The sequence below is a fragment of the Nycticebus coucang genome, chromosome 10 (assembly GCF_027406575.1).
Source record: "Nycticebus coucang isolate mNycCou1 chromosome 10, mNycCou1.pri, whole genome shotgun sequence".
Classification (NCBI taxonomy): Eukaryota; Metazoa; Chordata; class Mammalia; order Primates; family Lorisidae; genus Nycticebus; species Nycticebus coucang.
Genome location: NC_069789.1, coordinates 61,423,836 through 61,448,384, shown reverse-complemented (window position 1 = coordinate 61,448,384; position 24,549 = coordinate 61,423,836). Strand labels below are relative to the sequence as shown.

Genomic DNA, 24,549 nt, shown 5'->3' with positions numbered 1-24,549 from the left:
CTGCCATGAACTATGCCAAAGAGATAACCCTCCCTTCAGTGAGGCAAGTGGCTAGCACCCCTCATGGTGGCAAAGCCTCAAGGCCCACAGGAGAGTAAATCAGAACCTCAACACACAGGGCCAGAGTTGCAGGGAGCAGAGAGCATGCCGGGAGAGTGGGAGGAAACTCTCAGCCCATGTAGACCCTCTGCCTGTAGGCTCAGGCCCACCAGGTCTTGAGACTTGCCCCTGGTTGTGGGGTGCTGTGCTGGGCAGCTGGGGGGACTCAGCCTCCAGCCATTCCACAGCTGGGAGACAGGGAGGTACCCGCACAATAGATGTGAACCAGGGGCACTGTCCCCTCTGTGCCCCTCCCTTAGAGCCAAGGTCTGAAGAGCTTAGCTTCTGGCAACAGCTGAGGAGTGAGTCACAAGAGCCCTGAGCCCGGCCACTGGCACTCCTCACAGCAGTAGCCTAACAAACGCCTGTGACCTCCAGGCCTCCAGTCACAGAGCTCAGCCCCAGCCCCTCTCAGGTGTCCATGCTGCACCCCCGCCTTGCCCAGGTGATGAGGACAGGGCTTGCAACAAGCAACTGCACGTGCTCCCCGAGTGCCAGCTCCAGTGGGCATGGCGCAGTCAGAAGGCTCTGAGAGGGAGGAACCTGGGAGCAGGAACCGGTTGGAAGGAGGGAAGGAGGGGAGCAAGGGGCTGCATGCGAGGACAGGAGTGTGCAGGTGGGAGGGGCCGGTGCAGTGAGAGGCAGCAAAGAGAGAGTACAGAGAGTGAGAGCTGGGGACCAAACACAAGAGACATTCTGTGTGTACCTCAGGACCTCCGACAAAGAGGAGTCGCTGTCATCAGACCTGGGGAGGGCAGAAAATTAGCTGGATTAGGGGGCGAGAGGAGGACACACACAAAGGGACAGCAGAGGTGGCAGCAGCAGCACAGGTGGGTCAGAGGGCAGGTTATTCTCTTCAGGGGAGTGGAGAGGCAGAGGAATGAGGGCCTTCAAGGGACAGCAGGGAAGGGCTGGGGCAGGCTGGCCTGGGAGCTGGGAGACACCCCAGGAGCAAGTCACCAGGGTCCCTCAGCTGGCAGGGTAGGAGTGGAGAGGGTCACGGGGAGGCATGAGAGCACCTGCCCCACACTCAGGAGACAGTTCCAGGGCTGTACGTTGGTTCTAAGCTCTCTGGTCCCCCCACTGCACAGGCTGGGGGCGTCTGCCCCACCCAAGCAAGCCTCATACCTTTCTGAGGCTGAAGGAAGCCATGCCTGCTCCTACCCCTCCCTGGGAGCTAGCTCCTGCCAGCAAGTCCTCAGGGGTCACTAGGACGGTGCCTAGAGCCGGCTCTATATCCTGCATAGACGTGGACCTCTAGGGGACCACCAGGCTAGGTTGGGCAGAGTCCCCCCTCAGTCCTTCCAGAAAGGAAGGAACATGCTGTTGATTGGAACAGCTTGGGACAGGACAGCCTTGGTCCACAGTTGCCCCAGTGTCAGCCTGAGCTGAGTAGGTTTGAGAAAGGAGGGGCTGGGGTGCTAGGTCCACTAGGCTCTGAGCCCTGGGCTCAGCATCCATGGACCAGTATTTTGATGCAGAAAGGAGCATTTCTGTGGGGAGGTGGGAAGGGCATCTATCAGGCACCAGACACAGGATGAGCACTTTCTAACTTGTGGCTCTCTGGGGGCACTGCCCCTTGGCTTATGGAAGCTTTTAGGGAGCCAAGAGAGAAGCCATCTGGAGGTTGCAGAGAGCTAGTGAGGGCCAGTGTGGGCCAGCACAGAAGAACACACAGAAGGCGGGGTCCTCCCCCTTTCCCAAGGCAGCGCGCGCAGGAGTCTGAAGCCTCAGGCTCTGGGCCCAGCTCTGCTGCTTTCCAGGTACACGCCCTTGAGCCTGCATTGCGCTTCATTTCCTCTTATGTAAAATAGGGAAGGCAATGCTTATCATGGCTGATTCTCAGGTCAAGTGGAGTCACGTATACCAAAGTGGGTTGTAAAGCAAGGCAAGAGCACCTGCTGAATGCAGGGATTTGCTGTTAACATAAATCTCGCCATCACTAATGAAAGCATCGCAATAGGAGCTGTGAGTACAGGTTGATCTGGGTCTGCCAGAAGGTAAACTGAGGTCTCTTTCTACTGGGACAGTTCACAAGGACTGCTGAGACCTTGTTTGAAGCACTGTGGTCAGACATCAGAGTGGCTAAAGCTGAAGGAAGGGGCTTCAGAGAAGAATCAGTCAGCAGAGGCAGACTAAAGGGACAGTTCTGGAGAGCCCTCTGCCTGTCTGTCCCAGTAGGCCACTTCTATCCTCCCCGACTATCCCAGCCCCAACCCCAGGGCTTCCTTCTTGCCCTCTCCTGAGGGCCCAGCATGCTCATGGGAAGGGGAGGGCCCATAGTCAGCACGAAACAGAAATGTCAGGAGAGGAGTTCAGAGCCTCAGTTCTCAGGGGCTGGAATAGCAGGGCTGGGTTTGCTGCTGCCCCAGCCCTCCTCCAGCAAGGACCACTCACGGGCTGCCCTGCTCACCCCCCAGCCCTGCTTACTTGTCCAGCGCTGACCCCTGACTCTGATTACTGGTGAGACGAGAGAAGACGTTGCGATCATTGCGGGGCCGAGTGGGAGGGGACGAAGGGGGTGTGAATCCCACATCTGTGGACCTGCTGAGTCGGGACGGAGAGCAGCATGTTAGTGAGCACACCCCTGCCCAGAGGCCCACACCTGGCACTGGGCTTCCACCTCCTGTCTCGGGAGTAAGGCCTGCAGGGCGGGGTCAGCTACAGCCATCTTGGTGCTCCACTGCCAGTTCAGTCCTCATTACTCACGGATTTTATATTTGGGAATTCACCTACTTGTTAAAACGCATTTGTAATCCCCAGACCAATACTTGTGCTTTTGCGGTCATTTTTGGACATGCGCAGAGCAGTGAAAAACTTTGAGTCACTCAGCATGCATGTCCCCAACTGAGGTTGAACAAGGAGGTGCCTGCCTTCTTGTTTGGGCTCTCGCACTGTGAACAAGGGTGGGCTATTTGGTGTCGTTAGTTTGCATTTTTGTGCCTTCTGTTGATGATTTCACTGTTTAAAATGGCCACCCAGCACAGTGCTGAAGTGCTGACTGGTGCTCCTCAGTGCAAGAAGCCTGTGATGCAGAGAACATGAATGAGAAACTTCATCCATGCAAGAATGACAGTGCTGTGGACCACGAGTTCAATGCATTAACAGTCTATCTTCCATAAGGTGTCTTTTTTTTTTTTTTTTGAGACAGAGCCTCAAGCTGTCACCCTGGGTAGAGTGCTGTGGCATCACAGCTCACAGCATCCTCCAACTCCTGGGCTCAAGCGATTCTCCTGCCTCTGCCTCCCAAGTAGCTGGGTTTACAGGTGCCCACCACAATGCCCGGCTATTTTTTGGTTGCAGCCGTCATTGTTGTTTGGCAGGCCTGGGCTGGATTTGAACCCGCCAGCTCAGGAGTATGTGACTGGCACCTTAGCCGCTTGAGCCACCAGCACCGAGCCTCAATAAGGTGTCTTTAAACAGAAACTCATAATATGAGGTTATACATTGATGAGTTGATAAAAATGTCATGACCAGAGTTCTTAAAGGACTGAATCCTATATTTTTCCTAGGAGCAAGGGTTCAGTATTCAATAATGTAGTATTTGTGTCAACTTTGGAGAATATAACTACTGCAAATAATAATAATCGACTTCGGGGAAGGAATGAGGTGCCACTCGTTCCAATACTCCAAGCTCTCTATCTTTGGAAAGATGTCATTAGGCTCAGCCTAAGTCCTCCCTCGCTGTGGAGAATCATCTTGAGTTTTGCCTTAATCAATCCCTCAGACAGCAACTTATGTATGTTCTCTCAGGCCACAGACGAAGGGACAGTCCGTGAGGCTCCAAGTGCACGGATGTTCTGGCAACTCCTCCCTACCAATGCCACTCCACAAACTACCTGACCAGGGCATCTTCCCTGGCTTTGGGGAGGAGGGAAGGCTGAGAGCTTGAGCAAGTCCTGTTCCTGCTCCCCAACAAGGCAGATAACAAGAGGTCATCTTGAGCCCCTGCTTTCCCACCACTCAGCCATGTGCACTGGGGAAGGACACCGAACCTTTAAAAATTATTATTATTATTATGATGTTTGAGACAGTCTCACTATGTTACCCTCGGTAGAGTGTCATGGCATCACAGCTCACAGCAACCTCAAACTCTTGGGCTTAAGCGATTCTCTTGCCTTAGCCTCCCACATAGCTGGGACTACAGGTGCCCACCACAATGCCTGGCTATATTTTTTTTTGCAGTTGTCATTGTTGTTTAGCTGGCCCAGGCCGGGTTTGAACCTGCTATCCTTAGTGTATATGACTGGCTATAACCACTGTGCTACATGGGCACCAAGCCCAAACCTCTGGAAATTAAAAGCATGCCCCAGGAGACCCTAAGAGTCATCCCACGATGTACAGAAGCTCTGAGGAGCCCCAGATATAGCTGACCAGCTGGAACTTCCCTGCCATTCTTCACTCATCTTGCTGGTTTTTCCTTGAATTTCTATACTCCCCTCACATGAAAAGGCCTTAAAAAGAGCTAAAGCTCCCAAGGACATATGGTCATGAAAAAGGGCTAAAGTACATTGATGCAATGACTAAGCCACTAAAAGCATCTACATTGAATGCAAACAAGCAGATTTTAGCTCATCTGGCTCAACCACCCAGTTTAAAATACCTTATGGAAATTATATTTCTTGAGTCCACACCTGACCCAATGGGGAAGAAACCAGAGGATGAAGCTGAATGGCTTGGCCAAACTGGCCCAGATTAAAAAGTATTCAAGATGATCTACAGAGTGGAACATCACAGCCATTTGTGCACCCCAGGACTAGACCAGCAGTGACTCTAGAGAAGCTTCTAGAACATGCTCTCACCTAATGATGGGTTGCCCTCGGTCATATGACTTCCTTCTTGTCAGAGGGGACGTCTCTGTGCCTCGAGACTGTCGGGGGCTGCAACAGAGGGTCCAGTGAGGCCCAGGCCCAACTCTGGGCCCACCCTGATTTACGTTCCTGACTCCCGTCCTTACAAAGTGCTGCCCCGGGTGGGCAGGCTGATGGTGCGTGAGACCTTATCCCGGTAGTAGGGGTCTCGGACAGAGAAACCCACTCCATCCTCCTTGATCTCAACGAGGGAGGCCAGGGACTTGGTGATGTTCTTGGTGGAGACGTCCAGCGGGGGACCCAGGCACTCTGCCGACACAGCTTTCATTTGGGCAGATAGCTTAGGCTCACCCTAGGAAAGGAAGGATGGGGTAGACCAATGACTCAAACAGGATGGCACATAAAAGGAGAACCAATGAAAAGTCCAACAAGGGAAATGGGCTGTTTCAGCATAAGGTGGAGGCGCTTGATGGAAGGACCTAGGCAGGCATCTCCCAGAGACTTCTGTGCACCACAGCTAACCTTTCAAGTCTCCCAGAGAACTCAGGGCAGCTGAAATTGGTTTACTGTCCTTAGTTGGGCTATGCGAACCCAGAATACCCAGACTGGTTTGTTTGCTGGTCACCAGCAAATTAGCATATTCTAAAACTATGCATAATTTACTATTCCCAGTCTGTAGTTTGTTTTTTTTCCTATTCTTCCTATAAATCTCACATCTTGGTTTAGTCTAATAACTGACATTTGCTGTTAAGTAAACTCCTTTATTGTTGAATCCCATACTACTGAGTCAACTATCTGCATTCAAGACAACTAGGCAAAATATGAGGCAGGGGAGATTTTTGAAAGTGGGCCCCTGGTTATGGTTATGCAGCCAGGCAGAGTGGAAATAGACGCCGCAGTGGCTCTGGCCACTTCTCTGACCTTCCAGCTATCTCAAAAGGAATAGGCTGCAATAGGTGGCATATCTGGACACACCCTAATTCCAGGCTAGATCTTGGCAATTCCATCCCAGCTTGAACTCATATATGAGTTCATCTCCTTCATCTGACTTCCAGTGGGACTCACCTTGAACTTGAAATCATCGTGGCTGGTGGAACCCTTCATAGTGAACGACTGGGAGAAGCTGGAAGTAGAAAGAAGCAAAGAGAACTTAGGATCCCCATATCCTAGGTGCTGGCTCTCTGGGACTTAAAGACTTGGAGGTCCCAAAGAGCCCCCAAATCTAGGTTCAGCCCTTGGCACCCTATGGCAATGCCTCCTTGCCAGCTGAGCCTATCTCTGACTCCCAGCTTGGAAACTCACCTTCCCTCAGAGAACTCTGAGATCTCCTCGTCAGTGCTGGCATATCCATTCTCTGGGGAGGAGAGGACGAGGAGAGAAAATGAGAGGCCTATGGGAGTGTGGGGAGAGGGTGGAGCGACCCCTCCCTCCTGCAGCTCATTTACTGAGCTCCCTCCAAGCCATCTGAGTAGCTCTGGGGAAGCAAGAGCTTCCCAGGGTCAGACCTGGGGAGCCCTAGGAGTCTTTGGGCACAACGGGGCATCTGCCCACGCCTTCCCATACCCTGCTGCACGTTGTAAATGAGGGCCTGTAGCTCAGGGTGCGCCTCAGCCTTCTCACGCAGGGCATCCAGAAGCAGATGGTTCTGGGAGGAGCTGGCCATGTCTGTCTGCCTCAGCCGGCCCTCCAGCAGCCGGATCTGGGCCTCCTTCTGTGCCACCTGCAGCCCCTGAAGAAAGGGAGCAAGGCCTGCAGTTACCGTTCCTGGGCTGTGGGTCCCACAACTGGCTCCCATCAGACTCCTGGAAGGGCTCCCTTCCACCTCCTGGGTATTACCCCCAGCCCCCTTAGTTCCCATATGCACATGTTAGTAGAAGTCATCTTGGGACACACCCTGTTATGGGCTGAAGTGTGCCCCCCTCAAAGCTCATATGTTGAAACTCTAACCCCTAATACCTCAGAATATGACTATATTTGCAGATAGTGCCTTTAAAGAGGTAAATGTCATATGGGTGGGCCCTAACACAATATGGCTGGTGTCCTTATAAAAAGGAGAGATTAGGACACAGACAGGCATGGAGGGAAGACCCCGTGAAGACACAGGTAAGAAGGTGGCCATCTATAGCCAAAGAGAGAGACCTCAGGTGTTATCCCTACTAACACCTTGATCTTGGACCTCCCAGTTTTCAGAACTGTGAGAAAATAAATCTCTATTGTTCAAGCCTCCCAGGCTGTGGTACCTTGTTATGGCAGCCCAGCAAACTAACATAGTCCCTAGACACAAAGCAGAGCTGAAAGGAGCCCACTGGGACAGGGAGGAGTCAGGAGGGTAGAGTGTCCTCCCTCCTTCCCGCATTAAACCCAGGCCCATTACGTGGAGTCTGTCTCCTGAACCACAGGCCCCAGGAGGGAAGGAAGCATATCCTTTGGCCAGCCCTCCATCAGAGAGAGAGAAGAGCCCAAGAAACACCAAGGGACACCTGATGTCCTGGTGTAAACCCTCCCAAAGAGCAGGGATAATGGGTGATTGGGAGGAATGAGGAGAATCTCTGTCCGTCTCCAATTCCCCCACCTTCAACATACACACACTTCTCCCTCCGCCTCCAAAAGGCTCAAGCCCAGTGCCACTGTAAACAGGACTAGGCCAGGCACACAGGGTCAACTTCCTGGCCCTGCTATGTGCCAGCTTCACAGCTGCAGAATTAAGGCTTGGAGGTTAGGCAGCTTGCCCTAGTCTACGAGACACAGGTTTGGGGGAGCCAGGCCTACGGAGCTTTGCCATTAGGCTATATCACAGATGCGTCTATGCCAAGGTACCCCCTGCCCGGGGGTGAGCCAGCAGCTTACCTTGTCAATGGATGCCTTGAGGAAATTGTCTAGCAGGAGGCGGGCCTCCGCCAGGGAGCAGGAGCTGATGACCACCGATGTATCTGTTGAGTCCAGCTCCTCCTAGGACCAGGAGGCAGAGATCCCTATCACTGGGGCTGCCTCTTCCACCCATCTCTCCCACCTCTGCCCTGTCAGGCCCAGCTCTGTAGGCACCTTAGTCTCCTCTAGCTGCACAATGGTGGCCTGGCAATCAGTGATGCTGTCGTTGATGTAGTCGATGTTGGCCGCCAGCACCTCGATCTCCTCAGCCAGCTCCTGCAGCCCCTTCTCCTCCTCAGGACTCTCAGCCTGCAGCCGCTCCCGCTTCCTCCGCAGTGCCTCCTGGAGGAGGAACAGCTCCTCCCTTTTCTGGGGAATGGTTGTGGTGGAGGAGAGGCCTCAGGTGCTGCCCTGCTTGCCCACAGATACCACCCCAGGACAGCCTGCAAGGTCCCCCAGCACCTCTGGGCTCCAGAGCAGGAGGGAGGGGACTGGGGAGAAATCTGAAGAGCCAGAGAAGCCAGAGGTGATAGAGGACAGGGCCAAGAGTGGCATAGAAGGGGTCACCTTGATGAGCCGCTCCATGTCAGCCTCTAAGTTGACGATGGTCATCCTCTGCATGACAATGTCGATGATCCGCCGTTCCAGGGACTGCCACTTGAGCCTTGCAGCCTTACTGAAGCTCTGGCTGGCCCCCTTCTTCTGGAACTTCTTTCTGGGAGACAGAGGCAAAGAGGATTGGGTAGGACTTCCTTTAACCATTGCAGCTCCATTGAGCCCCCACCGGGAGCTGGCAGCCATGGCACCCAGAATACCCCCAAAGCATCCCTCTCCATCATCCCAGTCCTGCTCCCATTTTCCCACCTCCCCACCCACATGGGCCAGAGTACCGCCAGGCCACCTCACCGGGCTGGGCGGGTGCCATTAACACTGGGTACAGGGTGGTCGCCCAAAAAGTGGTTGATTTTGCGGTTCCACTGGCGGACAATGCTGGAGACGGAGCGGGCCCCAGATTCAGCCTCAGATGAGGTGGTGCTGGCTGACACCTCAGCCCCGGAGTCCAGCATGGGAGGCTTCATTCCTACACGCCCCGCCACCCGCTCAGACATGGGCTTGGCCAAGCGCCTCAGAGCAGAAACCTGGTGGTGGGGAGCGGCAAGAAAAGAGGAAGCCACTGAGCAGGGTCTGGAAGCATACAAGAGTGGCCAGAGGTTGGACAGGGGGATCACAGAGGTTGCTCTGTGCTGGCCTGGGCTATTCAATGTGAAATGAACATAAAAGTGACTTTCACCCTCTTTTCCCTTAAATGCATAGCTTAGGCATTTGGGAAGGGAGCCTGGAGCCTGGAGCCTGCAGCCTATAGCCTGGGATTTCTTGCTGAGCAAGGCCCCTCTCATAGGCCAGACATGACCTCCAGGCCCTGACTCTTCTTGCTGAATGAAGAAATGGCAGCCAGGGTCACAGGCAGGATCGGGGAATGCTGTCTTTATCCCACCTCTGGAAGTCGGAGGCTGGGAAGGAGAAGGGTGAGCTCACCTCCTGGGTCTTCCTCCTCAGGACCATTTCCTGCTGCCGCTTCTGGGACTCCAGAGCTCGGATCTGAAACTGCAGGGAGAGAGGGGGTCTGGGGTCCCCACGCAGGAAACAAAGCACTTTCTGCTTATGCTGGCCAGCTCTGTAGCCAAAAATTTGGGTTTCAGGGTGGTTCTCAAGCAGCCACACTGCTGGTAAAATGGGACCCAGCACTGAGCTGGGAAGTCACGTGAGTCCCCTTTCATGGTGAGGGCAATTCACTTGGCCTCTTCTCCCCACCATGGGTGAGGAGTACTGAACTACAACGCTCAGCCCTCCTGGGGCTTTTCTGCAGGGCCTGGAGCTGCACATTACTGGCTTGCTGGTGACCTTGGGCAAGTTTCTGGCCCTCTCGGGGACTCCAGTCCCTTCTCTGGACACGTCGGGGGGTGGGCCAGAAGCCACAGGAGCCTGCCCTTTTCTGACAGGCTGTGTGCTCCTCCAAGCACAACTGTTACTGCTTAGGACAGGAACCAGAACCCACTTGGTCAGGAGGCACAGCCAGGTAAACAGGAGGCCAGGGTGCCAGGGCCGAAGGCTCCCAGGAGCCACAAGAGCTGCCCCTCACCTCCTGTCGCCGCTGCTCCTTCTTGAGCTGAGCGATCTCCCGGTTCCTCTTGGTTTCCACCAGTCGCCGCCGCTGCTGCTCCTCACGCATTTGCTTCATCAGGGCCACCTGGGGCAGGCAGAGGGGGCAGGGGTGAGGCAGGGCTGGGCAGCAGGCAGCAGGTAGCCCACACCCTCCAGGGAACAGCCAGCAGGGGTAGCAGCAGCCAAGCAACTCTGGTTCAAGACTTGGGAGGCTGGAGCAAGGGGTCCAACACCCACTCCTCCATGGGCAATCTGCAGAAAGGTGCGGCCCACTCTGCAGTCCCCAACCCTGGCTGCCACCACTCAGAATGTCATGGCCCCTAGTGACCCTCACCCAAGGCCACTGGGTCTGGGTCTGGCCATTCTAAGACCAGCCTGTTTTGCTGCCGGCAGGTAATCAATCCTCTTCCACTGACCACCTGTTCCATGCACATGCCTGAGGTGAAGTTCAGGGCTGAATTCGGGGGCCAGGGTTACAGTGAGCAATAAAACCCACCATTCTTTGATAACCGGCTGTATGCCAGGCACCACGCTCCTGACAATCAGAGGAGAGAGGCATTATCATTCTGTTTTATAAACAAGGAAATGCACCTCAGAGAGACAAAAGGACTTAAAGTCATAAAACTGGTATTGGATGGCCAGACTTGGAGCCAGGTCATGTTGCCTCCCTAACCCTGCTCCTCCTGCAGCCCAGCCATGGTCCCATGGCAGTTCAGTGCAAAGCTAGGGACCAAGGAAGACAGAGAGTGGGGCCACAGAGAAGTGTGCCCCAAAACTGCCCTAGGAGCTGCTGCAGAACGTGCAGGCCCACGTGGTGTACTCTCCACCCTTGGGTAACGAAGACCCACCAGCCCTCCCTATAAACCACCAGCAGATGCCAGAAGCCTTGTGTGATCTGTGGGTACTTGTACCCCAAGTGCCTTCAGTGTCATCCTAACAGCCCCATCTCAACACCCCACAAGGTGGACACTCTGAAGTAGCAGGTGAAAATTAGGCTATTTGGGGCCAGCTCAGGCCAAGCTTGTCTGGTCCCAGCAAGGCAAGACCTTTTGCACTCTGGTCAGGCTAATGGAAACCCTGGACCTGTGGACCAGGCTTGGGCACAGAGCCTGCCCAGGCGAGGCAGGTGGGCCTCAGTGACAGCCACAGGTCCACGTCCTCTAGGAACCTGTGTCAGCTTTCTCCATCGCCTCTTTCCTCTGCATGCTGGTCAGCATCAGCCAAGTGAGTGGCGAGGACATAGTTACTAATAGCTCCTCGAATGCAGACCCCTCTTCCATTGGCCCCAAGCACAGGGGAGCTTCCTTTTCCTGTGTCTCCGTCCAAGGCCAGCCCTCCACAGCCTGCTGGGGCTGCCACCAGTGCCAGGATTTGTTAGGGGGGCTAGCTCCAGGGCCCAGTGCAGGGCTATGGAGAGCTGGGGTACAGCAGCAGCTGGAGGTCACAGCAGGCAGGAAGCAGGACTGGGAAGGGAGGATGGAAAGACAGTGCGGGCGGTGCCTGTGGCTCAAGGAGTACGGCGCCGGTCCCATATGCCAGAGGTGGCGGGTTCAAACCCAGCCCCGGCCAAAAAAAATCACAAAAAAAAAAGAAAGAGAGTGTGGATCTGCTGAGCCCCAGGCAGGAACCAGAACACACCAGACACAGGAAGCACAAGACCTGAGCCCCAAAGCCAGGACCTCAGGGCAGGACCCCAAAGACTAGAACACTCTGAGTGGCAAGGTAGAAAAGGTAGACATTGTGCTACTCAGAACACGCACTGGCTTATGGGGTAGAAAACCGAGTTCAAACCCCAGTGCTACCTCTTGGTAGCTAGAATTAACTTCTCTGAGCCTCACTTTCCCATGTATAAAATGGGATAACAGGACTTCTTTGATGAGGTTCTCCTAAGGACTGAATGACAAGCATTCAAACGATGGTAATTATTATTACTTAAGGCAAAGGTTGCACCAAATGAGAGGCCTCACATAAGCTTTGTGTATTCAGAAGGCTACCATGGTGCAGCCTCTGACCACAGGGGCAGCACAGAGTGGGGTCTCCTGAGATCGTCCCCTGCCTTTCACCTGCCCCCACACAATCCACCACCTGCACTGGGAGCAGGTTGCTTCAACCTGGATAATGCACTCAGGGACAGTGTCCAGGGCCAGGACAGGGTTGAACTAAGTAATGTTGTGTCAAGAAAATCCACTCTTGACATGAGTGATTCTTTTTAAAATGGTAAGTGGATTCTAAGAAGATGCCGTGTGGACACCCCAGGGCCTGCTCCTCACATCCTTGGCACCTACCTTGGCCTTCTTCATCTCTGCCACCTCAGCCTGCAACTTCTTCAGCTCCCTCTCATAGCGTGACTGGTTCTTAAGCAACCGGGCGTGCTCCTTCTGTGCGGCCTGCAGCTTCTGCAGGTCCCTATTCATCTCCCGCAACCTCTTCTCATAGTCTGCCTTGATCTTGTTGGCCTTCTCCTCTGTGTAGCATTCCATGGTGCCTAAGTGTGGCAAGAGGCAGCTGTTGGTGCCAGGTCCTCAAGGGCTCCCAATAAGTGTGGGCTCATCAAAGGGGGAGGCAAGAATCCTGGGTTCTAGTCCCATTCCATGACCTTGGGCAAGTCACACCTCTCTCTCAGCCCACTGCTTTATTAGAACAAGGAGGTTAGAAAGCAGATGCCCAGGCACCTTCCCACTCTGAGATTCTACTGAAATGTGACGGGGGGGGGGGTTTAATCTGGAGATCTCTGAGTCCCTGGTCCCCAGCTTCCCATAAGGGTCCTGCAGCCCACTCATGCTGGCGTGGTTCTGATCCATGATCCAAGGCTGGGGAGCCAGTGGGAAGGGTAAGAGGTAGTAAGAGAAGACAGAGTGATATGGGCTAGAGCAGAAGGAGGAAGTTGCTTCTCCACCCTAGACCTCTCCTACCTGAACTACCAACAGACATCACAACCTTAACAGGTACAGAACCACACTCTTCTTTTCCACCTCTCCTTATCTCAGTGACTGTCATCGCCATCCTTCCAGAAGCTCACTTCTGAGATATCCGTGTCTCCCCTCTTCTCAACACCCTTCTCCCATCAATCAACAAAGCCTTCTGGCTCAACCTGCAAAAACACATCCAGAATCCAGCCACTTCTCACCACTTTCTGTCCAAGCCATCTCCTTTGGGATCTTCCTAACAGTTTCCTAAGTGGTCTCCAGCTTCCACTTCATTCTCTTACACAGCAGACTTAAAGATGCTTTTAAATTTTACATCACAGAGCTTTCTCAAAACTCCATACCTTCTCATCTCCCTCAGAGGATAAGGTGATATTCCCCACTGGCATGGCCTGGCCCCACATTTTTTTCCCTGCCTGTCCCCTTTCACTGTGCTCAACTGTTCCAGCCCCTCAACATTCCAACATGCCAGGCACACGCCTGCTGCCGGGTCTCAGAACCTTCTGTTCCCTCTGCCTGGAAGGCTCTCCCTGCCTCTCTTACACTATCTCATCTCCTTCAAGTCTTTGCTCAAATGTTATCTTCTCAGCGAGGTCTTCCATGGTCATCCTTTTAAAAACTCTAACCCACTCCTTAGCATTCCCTGTCCATCTTCTATGCTATATATTTTAAATAACATTTATCACCATCTGACATGCTACAGATTCTGTTTATTTTATGACTGTCTCTGCCCACTAAAAGGTTCACTTCATGGAGCTGGGATTTCACTTCCTCCTATATCTTTAGCCCCTAGAACACTGTTCTATCAGATGCATTCAACATACATTTGCTGAATAAGTGAATGAACAGATGAATGAATAAAGCAAGAAAAAAAGAAAAGAAATGAATGGGCTGAAAAGCAGTGTATGGAAGACAGAATGTGAGAGCAAGGTCTGTAAACAGGTCCAATATTCAAGGAAATCCAAAATATCCAAAGAACCGAGAAAAGGCCAGGCTGTCACATTCATGTGCCTAGTTATACGAAAGATTCTAAGTTTTAAAAAAGATTAATTTAGAATTAATCTTGCATAGGAACTACAGTTAGACATAAGAACTTTTAACTGTGGGTCAAAGGACCACAGTCAAAGGTCAGAAGACCCTTGCCCAGAAGGCCAGGTGAGTCCCCAAGATGCCAGCTGCTGGTACTTTTGGCAAGGGGGGGGCTCAGGGGAAAGCAAGGGCCTGGGTGGGGTGGGGGTGGCGCTGGCCTCACTGAGGTTCTGCAGCACACGGTCACGTTCCAGCTGCGTGTCGCGGATCTTGTTCTGCAGCAGAATCAGCTTCTCCTCATACTGGTGCTTGAGGGTCTGCAGCCTCCGCTGGCTGTTCTCCAGCTCGTCGATCAGCTTCTGCTTGATCTCGATCTCGCACGTCAGGTCTGCCAGGTCCGCCTGGAAGTTCACCTCTGTGGGGGCAAATCCAGGCTCAGTCCAGCCCAGTGCCAGGGCGAGGTGGGGGGCAGACTTGCCAGTCCTTGGGAGGCGGGGGCTTGGGGCCTTCCTTTGGTCAGTCACAAACATTCAGTGACCAGAGATAGAGTGCTGCCAGAGGGGACAACACCTTTAACGAGTGGCCCAGAAATATAATGCTAGGCTTAGGAGCTTAAAAAGGGGGATCAAGACGTCCTTCCCGGCTCTGCTATGAAGGAGATGTGTGTCATCTACCTGCTGCTGATGACATGTGACCTGGCTTGGGTGAAGGGTGAGACAACAGAGAGCACCTTGCAGGGTTGTGGGGCCAGATAGCAGCAGGTGGAGCTGAAGGAGCAGGCGGTGTCCCCGTTTAGAGGAGTGGGCTTTGCATCAGCCAGACCTACACTCTGCCTGGACCAAACTGGGGAAGGTCAGTAAACCTCCTGAGCTTGTTCTTTAATGGTAACATTGTGGGAAATCTTATAACACCGCACAGAGGGTTATAGCAAGGACTGCACAAAGCGTCAAACTAAGCAGGTGCCTGGCACGCAGTGAGCGTTCAGAAAGTCTTTGCTGCCGTTATCATCCCTGCTGCTGTTGGTTTCGTGTCTGGGAGCTCTGGCCCTGGACAACAACTATCTCTGATCGTGGCCTGACCCCACTCCTGGGTACTGGCTGCCAGCTGTCTCATGTCCCCCCAGCCCCTGGCCCAGGCCCACAAACCCTTCTCCTCGGGATCTGAGTCTGAGTCCACCAGGCTCTCCTCACTGGCTGTGTCCTCATCTTCATCTTCACGTCCTTCCTCCTCCTCACAGCCACTCTCGTCTTGCTCTTCCTCCTCCTGAGCACCAAACACCACGGGGGTGACCCAGCCTCAGGAGGGGGAGCCCAGAAGCAGAGACCCGCTGGGACACAATGCCTCAGGTGTGTCAGGAGGTCTGGGACTGGGATGGGGCAGGCCATGATCCAGGCCCCTTCTACCCACCCTCACTTCTATTTTTTTTTTTCTTTTTTTTTGACACAGAGCCTCAAGCCGTTGCCCTGTGTAGAGTGCTATGACATCACAGCTCACAGCAACCTCCAACTCTTGGGCTTAAGCCAAGCTGGGACTACAGGTGCCCGCCACAAAGTCCGGCTATTTTTTATTGTAGTTGTCATTGTTGTTTGGCAAGTCTGGGCTGGATTCGAACCTGCCAGCTCTGGTGTATGTGGCTGGCACTTTAGCTGCTTGAGCCACAGGCACAGAGCCACCACCCTCACTTCTAGAAGAGCACCAACTCCCTAACACTGGGCAGTCTCCTGCGAGGGCCTCCCTCCCTACATCATGCTTTTGGGATGAGGTGGGGCCTGGGGGAGGGAGAGCACCATGGCAACCAGTCAAAAATACTGGGAAGCACATGGATCAACTGGAGGCAGACCCAATGCCCTCCCCACCCTGCACAAGAATGCCAACGGGCCCCCAGCCCCCGTGGGGAGAAGGGCGGGAGGACCTTACCTCCTCTGCCTCATTCTCATCTGTCTCCTCACTGTTTTCCTGTTGGAGTTTTGCCCTCTTTTTGAAGGCTTCCTTTTCTGGACTGCTCGTAGAGTATAGGAGAGGCCAGGTTAGGGGTGACAGGAGTGGATGAGGAATGCTCTCACTCAGAGGGCTGGAGAATAGGGGTGGTGCCCACTGTGTGCAGCACTGAACCCTCCTGCTCTTCTCTGGCACCCCACCCAGAAATAGCCTGGGTTATTGCCATGCCCCTATCCTGGTGAAAAGTCCAGCACTGGAGAAGGCTGGGGCCATGGGGACTCTTGCCCAAAAGGCTGAAGAATTGTCTCCATGAATTCCCAAGCAGGACTGGGGGAGCCCTTGGAGCTGGGTTGCCAGGGCTGGGAGGGCCTCTGGGATACAGGTGGGCAGCAGTCCTCCTGGAGGGTGGGAGGGGCCCAGTGGTGGGCATCTGAGGGGAGGGGGCAGCACTCTGCTCACCTTTTCCTCCGCTGCCTGACCTCCTTCTTCTTCAGCCGCTCCAGGTCCTGCTTGGCCCTGCGGATCACCTCGGAGGCATCTTCCATGGAGCTGGACGGGCTGCCCCCCAAAGCCGGGGCAGCTGAAGCAGCACCCAGGGAGTAGGGACTCCGAGCAGAGGCCCTCGAGAGGCTGCGGCGCAGCGACTCGTTCATAGCCTCACTCTCCAGGAGCTTCGTCCTGTGTGGGAGGGGCAAGTGTGTGGCCAGTGAGCTGCCATTGCCCTCACTGGCCCAGCGGAGCCCCCCAGCCTGTCCATCAGTAGGAGGCTCACTCACCGAAGCTCTTCAATCTCTCGGATGTAGTTCTGGATTAGCGCACCAATGGCCTCATTGCCATCACCTAGGGGTGGAAGGTCGAAGGGGGTGCCATGAACGTAAAAACAGCAAGGACCTTCAGCTCTGAGACTGGTGGTCTCATATCTGTGCCTCCCACAGGGTAGCTCATATTGGCCTCTTCCAAAAAGAAATCTATTCCAAAGAAACACTTGTACGTGTGCACAGATATACACAAGCACCGTCAGTAATAGTGGGAAATTAAAAACAACCCAAAATGCCCATCAATAGAGGACTGTTATAATAAATTATTCATCACCACATATGGAACACCATGCAACAGTTTAAAAGAATTAAGTTTTAACATGGAAAGATTTCTAAAATAAAGGTAAATGAAAAAGGGAAGTCACAGGGCAATATATGTGATCTAAGAAAAAGTAGGACCTATTCACACATATGTATGAATGTTGATGAATACATATTCATACTTGAAACAACGTGCTGAGAAAGGGGTGAAAAAATATACACCACGCTGCTTGTGAAGGTTCCTTCTGAGAAGTAGAGAGGGCTTGGGTGGGGAGTTCAGGGAGAAAGAATTTTTGACCTTTCACTTTATATCCTGATGGTTGTACCTTTAACAAGAAGGATGTGTTCATGTATTATTTGTAGCATATAAAATGTTTTAAAATTGATTGGAAAAAAATGCATGTAAGAGTTGATCTGTTGACCATCTGGCTTAGCCCAGCTGATATCCTGGGGTGGGTGTGGGGAGAGGGGTCCTAACCCAGTGGTAGTCCGAGCCGGCCTGGCACCCTGACTCACCGGCCTTGGCCAGGAGCAGGTTGGCCTCTTGGCTCATGAGCTGGGTGACGCGGTTGTTGATGGCATCGATGGCCTCTTGCATGGCCTTCACCCGCAGCCGCAGTGCGCTGTTCTCCTTCTGTAGCATGGCATTCTCCCGGAACAGGTCGCTGTAGCCCTCAGAGCCGTCCTCCCCAATAACCCGCTTGCCCTGGGAGTGGGGCATGAGGTGCAGTCAGGTACCTCCTCCTGCCAATGCCCTGGCCTTTCCCTGGACATGGCAGCACTGACAGCGTCTCCTGCACCAGGTTCCTAAAACACAGTTCCTATTTCCCAGAGCTCAAAATCCATACATAGCTCCCCATAACAACAAAAATTCCAAATCCTATAACCAGCCACTCAAGGCCTCCTACGATGTTACTCAACCTACCTTTCCACTGCTCACTTTCATATCATCATAAATGCCAGTTCAAGGTTCAAAACCATCTCTGGGCCAGGCAGTGGCATAAATGAGTCAGTCTGGGTATAAAACAACAGGGAGTGGTAGAGACTAGAGCTAACAGAATCCCAGACTTGGTTTTAAAGGGGCAGCTGCTAGGCTACTCCAACCAACCTAATGCCAAATGTTAGATCTTCAAATTTCTCCTGAAACACTGAAACTCCCTGACTTTCAGAAAGATTGACAAGTAAGTTACATTCTTCTAAACAGGTGCAAGCCAAATCAAAATCCATCTCTGTACCAGATTCAGACCTTGAGCCACCAGTTGATGACTTCTGCCCCAGTCACATGGAATTAAGACACTTCACCTAAAGTCTTCACTTCTTCCCATTTCTGTTCCTTTGTGTATGGCTTGTTCCCTATCTAGAATGACTGCCCCGCCTCCTTTTGATCATACCTCATTCATTCTCCAAAATCCAAATAAAAAGCCCCCTCCTCCACGAGGCCCTCTGTGACCACTCAAGAGAGTAGAGCCAACTTTTCCTTCTGTACCTCTGCAGCACACCAAACTATTCCTGTGGTCTCTATTATCAACTGTGCTGTGTCAGTCTAGTAGTCTCATCTGTTCCAATACAGCACATTCAGTAGACACAAAAAAACCCCAGAGAATATCTGCCCTATGCATAAGATTTATGTAATAAAAGCTGAGGGGCTCTTCTTTCTTCGACTTAGCATTATAAAGGTTTGGGAGCTCAGACCATGCTTGACTCACCTGTGTAAACCCCAGCAGCCAGCACTATGCCTGGCACACAGTTGATGTTCAGGAGGCACATGAGGTGCGGATGGGTAGGTGATGGGAGGAAGGAGGGATGCTGAGGAACTCACGATGAGACCGCAGGGCACAGGGTGTACAGCAGGAGTGCTGGGGAGAGCCAGGAGCATGCTTACCGCCTTGTACTCCATCAGCTCCATCTGTAGGCGAGCAATCTCTGCCCGTAGTGCGCTTATCTGCTGGCTGGTCTTGTCCTGGTTCACCACCACCTTGTTCTTGATGTTGCGGGCCCGGTTGGCATATTTGAGTGTATTGAGGGTCTCCATGAAGTCTCGGTCTGAAGGGCTCACACAGGCGATCATGATGGTCTGGCTGGGAGTACAGTGAGGCCAGGGACACAGTCAGCCCCCAGGAGCACTGCTCCCCTCGTTCCCCTATTGCCTTCGTGCCTAAAGGACCTGGACATTTAGGAGGGCAGAAGCTGGGGTGTAGGGGTCTGGAGCACCTGGCCAAAAGTTTCCATTATGAGAGTGGGTAACCACAGTGGAGGCAGCTCACGAGATTGGGGAGGTTGTGAGGTATCATTGACAGGGTCCTCTGCTTGGTGAGGAGGATAAGCCACATAAGCCTATGTTTTCTGACATTTCCCATCTATTGTCCCATTTATCATACAACTACCTTTAGGAATATCCCTCCCTGTTGTACAAATAGTGAAACTGAGTTTGACTATAATTGTCCAGTTACACCTCAAGGTTCCTACCTCCTAAGCCTGCAGCCCGCAGTGGGAAGGCTTTCTCCTCCATGGGCCATCATGCACCACACCCACGCATCGGAATTCTCCAGAAACCCCCTGCCTCCCCTGCCCTATCACTGGGTGCTGGTCGTCAGATACCTGTTGCCCCCTAGCGAGTCCTGGAGGAGCCGAGTGAGTTTGGAGTCCCTGTAGGGCACGTGTACCACCTTCTTGCTCTGGTCCCCCAAGGCGCTGATCACATTGCCCAAGGCTAGCTGTGGGAGATAGACCCTGGCACTCAAGAGTCACCAAGGTGGGAAGGGCAGGGACAAAACAATCCCCAAGCTCTGGGTACCTACCTCGCTGGCCCCTGCATCCCTCAGGCTCCCCAGGTGGGTTTACAGGCATATGTGATAAGCTGGGGAAATCAGGAAGCTGGGGTCAGGGGAATGCCTGTGGGTGAAGGGCCAGCTGGCAAGAGGAGGGCAGAGGATCGGGTGGCCGTGGGGTCGTAGGTCTTTGGCAGGGTTTGAGACTAAGCCATGCGAGCTGCTGGCTGATGGCCCACCAGATGCCTACCAGGCCGCAGTTGATGGAGATGCCCTCCTTGGCCCGCTCGCCAGTGGCCCCAGTCCGCTTTAGTCGCTCTGAACCCGCCAGGTCCACAAAGTGAAACTTCGCAGTGAGTGTCTCATACTCTGTCGCAGGAGCTGTGCCCTCAGGAAGGCCGGTCACCTCGCTCACCTGTAGAAGTTGACAGCTGACTCACTCGCCTCACCCCCCGCCTTGCTGCTCCTCTGCCATGCTGGACAGCCAGGGCAGGCTGCCCTTAGCACACGCTGAGCATCCAGCAGTGTATGCAGTATTTGGACATGCCTGGCTCTCATTCAATCCTCACAACACAATGATAGGAACGTCGTTAGTCCATTGTATAGATGGGGTAACTGAGGTTTAACAAACAAGAAAAATAAAACTCAACAGGTGGCAGAGGTGAGCCCCAAATCTGGTTGGCTATGTCTGGATCTGTGGCTCCTCCTCGTGCCCTCCCCGGGTTATCCTGAGGCAGAGAGGCCCCTAGGACCCCCAGGGGCTCCTCACCAGGTCTGGCTGGGCACACACACGCATCTGGCACAGGTGGATGGTGAAGATGGCGTGGGAGCGGGAGCTCTGCACATTCATCTGGGTGCTGGCTGTGGTGCGTGACAGGGCCCCCTGCTTCAGGCACTGAATCAGCTGTGGACAGAGGCAGAAGTGAGGACTCGAGATTTGCCATGCTGCTAGCCCCTACCCTTTCAGCATGCCCTGCGGCTGCCCCAGACCTCCAGGGGACTCACCTCTTCCTGGGAGTGAATGAGGCGAGAAGTAACACCTGTGGTGTAGATGCTACCATTTGCATCCTCATGGATCTTGATGTTGGACCTGCGGTGGCGGGTGTCAGGGTCACGGGTGCAATCAAACAGGTCAAGGATCTCTTCATTATAGAGCTGTGTGAGGAACAGGCAACTGCTCAGTTCACATGGCACATAGTGTGGGCCCCAGGGGGTTGTTTTGTGTTTATAAACTATCTCTGTTTTGCAGATATGGAAACTGAGGCTCTGGAGGTCAATTTGCCCAACCCTGACCCCTTCTGAGTTCTAAATTAGATGGTCTTTCTCCTGGATAGGGGTGGGAGGGCAGCTGGGCCCTGGACAGAACTATCCTGAGGCTGTACACTGCTCCTCCATTTCTTAAGGAACCGTCATCCAGCATCTCCCAGTCCCTGCAGGGGGCTACAGACCTAAGGGGTCCTAGATGTAGATAAGGAAGACACAGCCATGACCTGGGCAGAGTACTACATTTCTGGACTGGGAGGAGACAAGGGATAGGTAAGGTGATTCCAGATGAGGAAGGGCAGAAACAGAACTCACTGGAGACCTGGGGATACTTGTCCTAATCCCGACAGTCCCTGGGAGCTGTGACAAGCTCCCTGTATCTGTGTACCTTGCCCTATGCTCGGGAGGGAAGGTGGGCAGGGAGAGTGTGCCATGGTGGCCCAGCCTTATGAAAAGAGCCTGGTAACTCTTTTGCTGGAGGTGACCCGGCCAGGAGCAGTCACCCTATTTCAGATAGTCTCAGCTGTGGGATTTCTGCATTTGGAACCACTGGCAGGGAAAGCTTCATCCCACCGAAGGTCTGGGATGTTCAACAAGCAGGGAACTGGGGTTGGGGGGCATGAGAGAAGATGGGGCAGCTGGCACAGCAGCCAAGAAAATGCTGTAGGGCAAAGGGGGGACTGCAGCCTTGGACAGCTGAGGCTTTGATGCCCTTAAAGGGACTAAAATATCCCATAGGAAGGGGAAGAGGAAACGGAAGGGATGGTGCCGGTGGGGGGCCACAGTGCGTGTCTATCTTTCTGTGTTGGGACAGACACACTGAATTATTTAACCTCTTCTGGTTCACCCTTTGGTGTTGATTTTCTAAGAACTAGCCTGCTCTTTGAGGATCTCCATGGCAACAGGATGAAGAAGGAAAGAAAACAGATAAAAGAGAAAATCTTGGAGACACACAAGCAGCACAACGCATGTGCACACACACACACACAGAGGCAGTCCGTTTTTCACAAGCAAAAGTCCAGAAGGTTAAAGAAACACTCCCAAGTCTGAAATGTGGGGTCCCTGTGTACCCTAAGGGAATGGCAGCTGCCCTGTGTGCCCAGAAGGGCCAAGGGTAGGCATGAAAGGCCCAGAGGAGGCTGAGGCCTCATCCTTCCCTCAAGAGGCAATGTGGGTGCAATCAGTTTATGGGGTGAGTACCCAGGATGGCTGCAAACCCAGCAAATGCTGCAGAGCTATGGTTCTTGGGTTGGGGTTTTAGATGCCAAGAATCAGAGCTGCCCATCCACGTATCCTAGAGGAGAAGCCAGGTCAAGTCAGGTTTTCATAAGTAACGTCCAGGTCCATCTGCCTTCAAAGAACCAGTCCTCTCTGAAAGGGCGCCTTACAGGCAAGAGCTCCTACTTCTGACCTACCTAGCTGGAGCTTAGCACAGGCCCAAAGGTCAAGTGTCCAGAGACCTCACCATCCCTAAAAGCTCCTGGCTACCACAGTTCCAGACCCAACATTCTCCCAGAGAAAGGCCCATTTGAGAAGACCCTTCTGCCCAGAGGTCAGAGCAGAAGCATGCCACTGTGGGCCAGCCTCCTGAGAGGAGCTTCTCAGCTAGAGAGGGACAGGGCGAGCTGAGAAGGGGCCCAGAGAAGCCCAGAAGGGAAAGAACCAGAGTTCTCACAACACACCAGGCCTACATTTCCATGTCACCTTCACAAAACCCCCAGCGAAACAGATATCGCCCCCACTTTGCAGATGAGGCCCAGAGTAGGTGACATGACTAGTAAGTGTGAAAGCTAGAATCAGTCAGGGTCTGAAGAGATCTTAGAGGTTGACTCAACCTCCATCTGATGCAGGAAATCCCTTCAGAGTATCCCACCAAGTACTCCTCCAGCCCTCACCTGGATACTTCTGGCAGCAGGAAACTCATCCCCTCGACATGTCCCCACGGCTCCCTAGGTTCATCCCATTGTGCTGGAGGGGGAACTAGCTCCCATGCTTGTAGCCTACCAAGTCTCCCTCCTGCCACCCTACAAGACCACAGTACCTCCAGGAACTGAGCGCTGACTTTGAACTCAGGCCCAGCCACGCCCTGCTCCTGTGCCCTACGCTTGCGCTCAGCGATGCCCCCAAAGAGGTGTGCGATGGCCCTTGGGATGATGCCCTGCTCCTCCTCCGACGTCGCCATGTCGAAGCCGGTGCCCATAGTGTATGTCTTCCCGGCCCCCGTCTGCATCAGCAAAGATAAAAAGAGGGTGTTACCCAGTTCCTTTCCTGGTCCCAAAGCCACACCCTAGTGAAGTCTCTTAGAGGCTACCCTCTGCTAACCAGTGGCATGGTAGCATCCTCAAAAAGACAGAACTGTGCAGCTGTGTCTCAAATGCTCTGAAGATAGAACTGTCTCCCCATCAGGAGGGGGACCAAGATTGGAGTGACCATTGGTGCAGTGCAGGTGGCTTACCTGTCCATAGGCCAGCACTGTGGCATTGTAGCCCTCAAAGCAGCCCTCGATGAGCTTGTTCACACAGGTTGAATAGATCTGTTCTTGCCAGGTGTCCAGGTCAAAGACAAAGTCATAGGTGAAGGCCTTGTCTTTCCCCAGCAGGACCTGGGGTTCTCCCGGGGTAACAGAGGTGCAGATGTGACAGCCCTCAATCTTCTCCTTTGATAGCTGAGGCCGGATCCTGCCCAGGTCGAGGAGAGCCCTGGGTCAGGCCCAGGTAGAAGGGGGCTTCTGAAGGACCCACCCTCGCACCACCTGCCAAGCTTCCCCTCCTCCATAGACATGGGGAGGTAGGGAAGGAAGCTTAGGAGCCTCCCAGAGGACATGGGCAACTTTTGTCATACAATAACAACAACAATATCAACATCACCAAAACAGCAGTTGCTAACATTTATTGAGCACTTTGTGTATATGAGATCTGTGTTCAAAGTATTTCACATAAATTAATTCATATGTTTGTCACTATAAGGCTGTGCCATAATTATTTGCCTAATTTTACAGATGAGAAAACTGAAGCAGAGAGAGTTAAAATGACTTGCCAAAGTTGTATGATAGGGAGTGACAGAGCTAAATCCAGGTCTGTGTGACATAAAAGCACACACTCCTAATTGGACTGGGAGCCCTGGACACTGACTGGCTTCTCCTCCAGGAGAGCAGATAGCCTACCCACTTCCAGGGAGACAGAGCTCAGGGTCAGGATGGGGAAGAGAGAGGCAGACCCAGGTGCTCCCTAGAGCTCTGGACCACATTCCCCAGAGCCAGGACTGAGTTCCAGATGGGACCAGAGCCTCTGCCAAGACCCGTGGGGGCTGCAAGGGTCCTCTAGTCCAGGAGCCCCTTCCCAGATGCCAGAGCCTGGAGGACATTCTCAGGCACAAGCTCTGGTTCCTTTCCAGGATGTGAGGGGCCAGACCAAGTCTAACCCTGGCAGACCAGATCAGGTCAAAAGTCTCTGTGAAGGACAGGGGCCTCTAGCAAGTGGGCCTGTGTGCCAGACCCTGGTGGATTCTCCTGTAAAGAGGAGGCAATGTGGCATCAGGACTATATGAGGAGCCAGCCATGGACAGAACTGTTTCCATCTAGCCACCCCTTCCTCCTTCTTCCAAGCAG

At 53.4% G+C, this 24,549-nt stretch overlaps 1 protein-coding gene across 8 annotated transcripts in view; it reads right to left on the bottom strand.

Annotated features, from left to right (window-relative positions):
* Positions 1-24,549, bottom strand: part of KIF21B (kinesin family member 21B) — a 46,530-nt gene that overhangs the window by 8,908 nt on the left and 13,073 nt on the right. For 2 of the 8 annotated variants that reach the window (XR_008383184.1, XM_053606964.1), the window contains exons 2-28: positions 23,398-23,620; positions 22,984-23,166; positions 20,685-20,834; positions 20,449-20,583; positions 19,930-20,094; positions 19,510-19,625; positions 18,794-18,989; positions 17,428-17,617; positions 16,609-16,672; positions 16,292-16,510; positions 15,812-15,893; positions 15,040-15,157; positions 14,118-14,309; positions 12,227-12,426; positions 9,919-10,026; positions 9,315-9,383; positions 8,685-8,917; positions 8,346-8,493; positions 7,953-8,147; positions 7,758-7,859; positions 6,474-6,639; positions 6,213-6,264; positions 5,976-6,033; positions 5,057-5,262; positions 4,902-4,979; positions 2,530-2,646; positions 806-844 (exon numbers count right to left, since the gene is read on the bottom strand). Coding sequence is in view for 4 of the 8 variants with exons in the window: in XM_053606964.1 (XP_053462939.1) it covers positions 806-844; positions 2,530-2,646; positions 4,902-4,979; positions 5,057-5,262; positions 5,976-6,033; positions 6,213-6,264; positions 6,474-6,639; positions 7,758-7,859; positions 7,953-8,147; positions 8,346-8,493; positions 8,685-8,917; positions 9,315-9,383; positions 9,919-10,026; positions 12,227-12,426; positions 14,118-14,309; positions 15,040-15,157; positions 15,812-15,893; positions 16,292-16,510; positions 16,609-16,672; positions 17,428-17,617; positions 18,794-18,989; positions 19,510-19,625; positions 19,930-20,094; positions 20,449-20,583; positions 20,685-20,834; positions 22,984-23,166; positions 23,398-23,620 (3,804 nt within the window). In the remaining 4 variants the exon portion in view is untranslated. The remainder of the gene's footprint in view (positions 1-805; positions 845-2,529; positions 2,647-4,901; positions 4,980-5,056; positions 5,263-5,975; positions 6,034-6,212; positions 6,265-6,473; positions 6,640-7,757; positions 7,860-7,952; positions 8,148-8,345; positions 8,494-8,684; positions 8,918-9,314; positions 9,384-9,918; positions 10,027-12,226; positions 12,427-14,117; positions 14,310-15,039; positions 15,158-15,811; positions 15,894-16,291; positions 16,511-16,608; positions 16,673-17,427; positions 17,618-18,793; positions 18,990-19,509; positions 19,626-19,929; positions 20,095-20,448; positions 20,584-20,684; positions 20,835-22,983; positions 23,167-23,397; positions 23,621-24,549) is intronic. The other 6 variants (XR_008383185.1, XM_053606965.1, XR_008383186.1 and 3 more) reach the window with 3 other exon arrangements.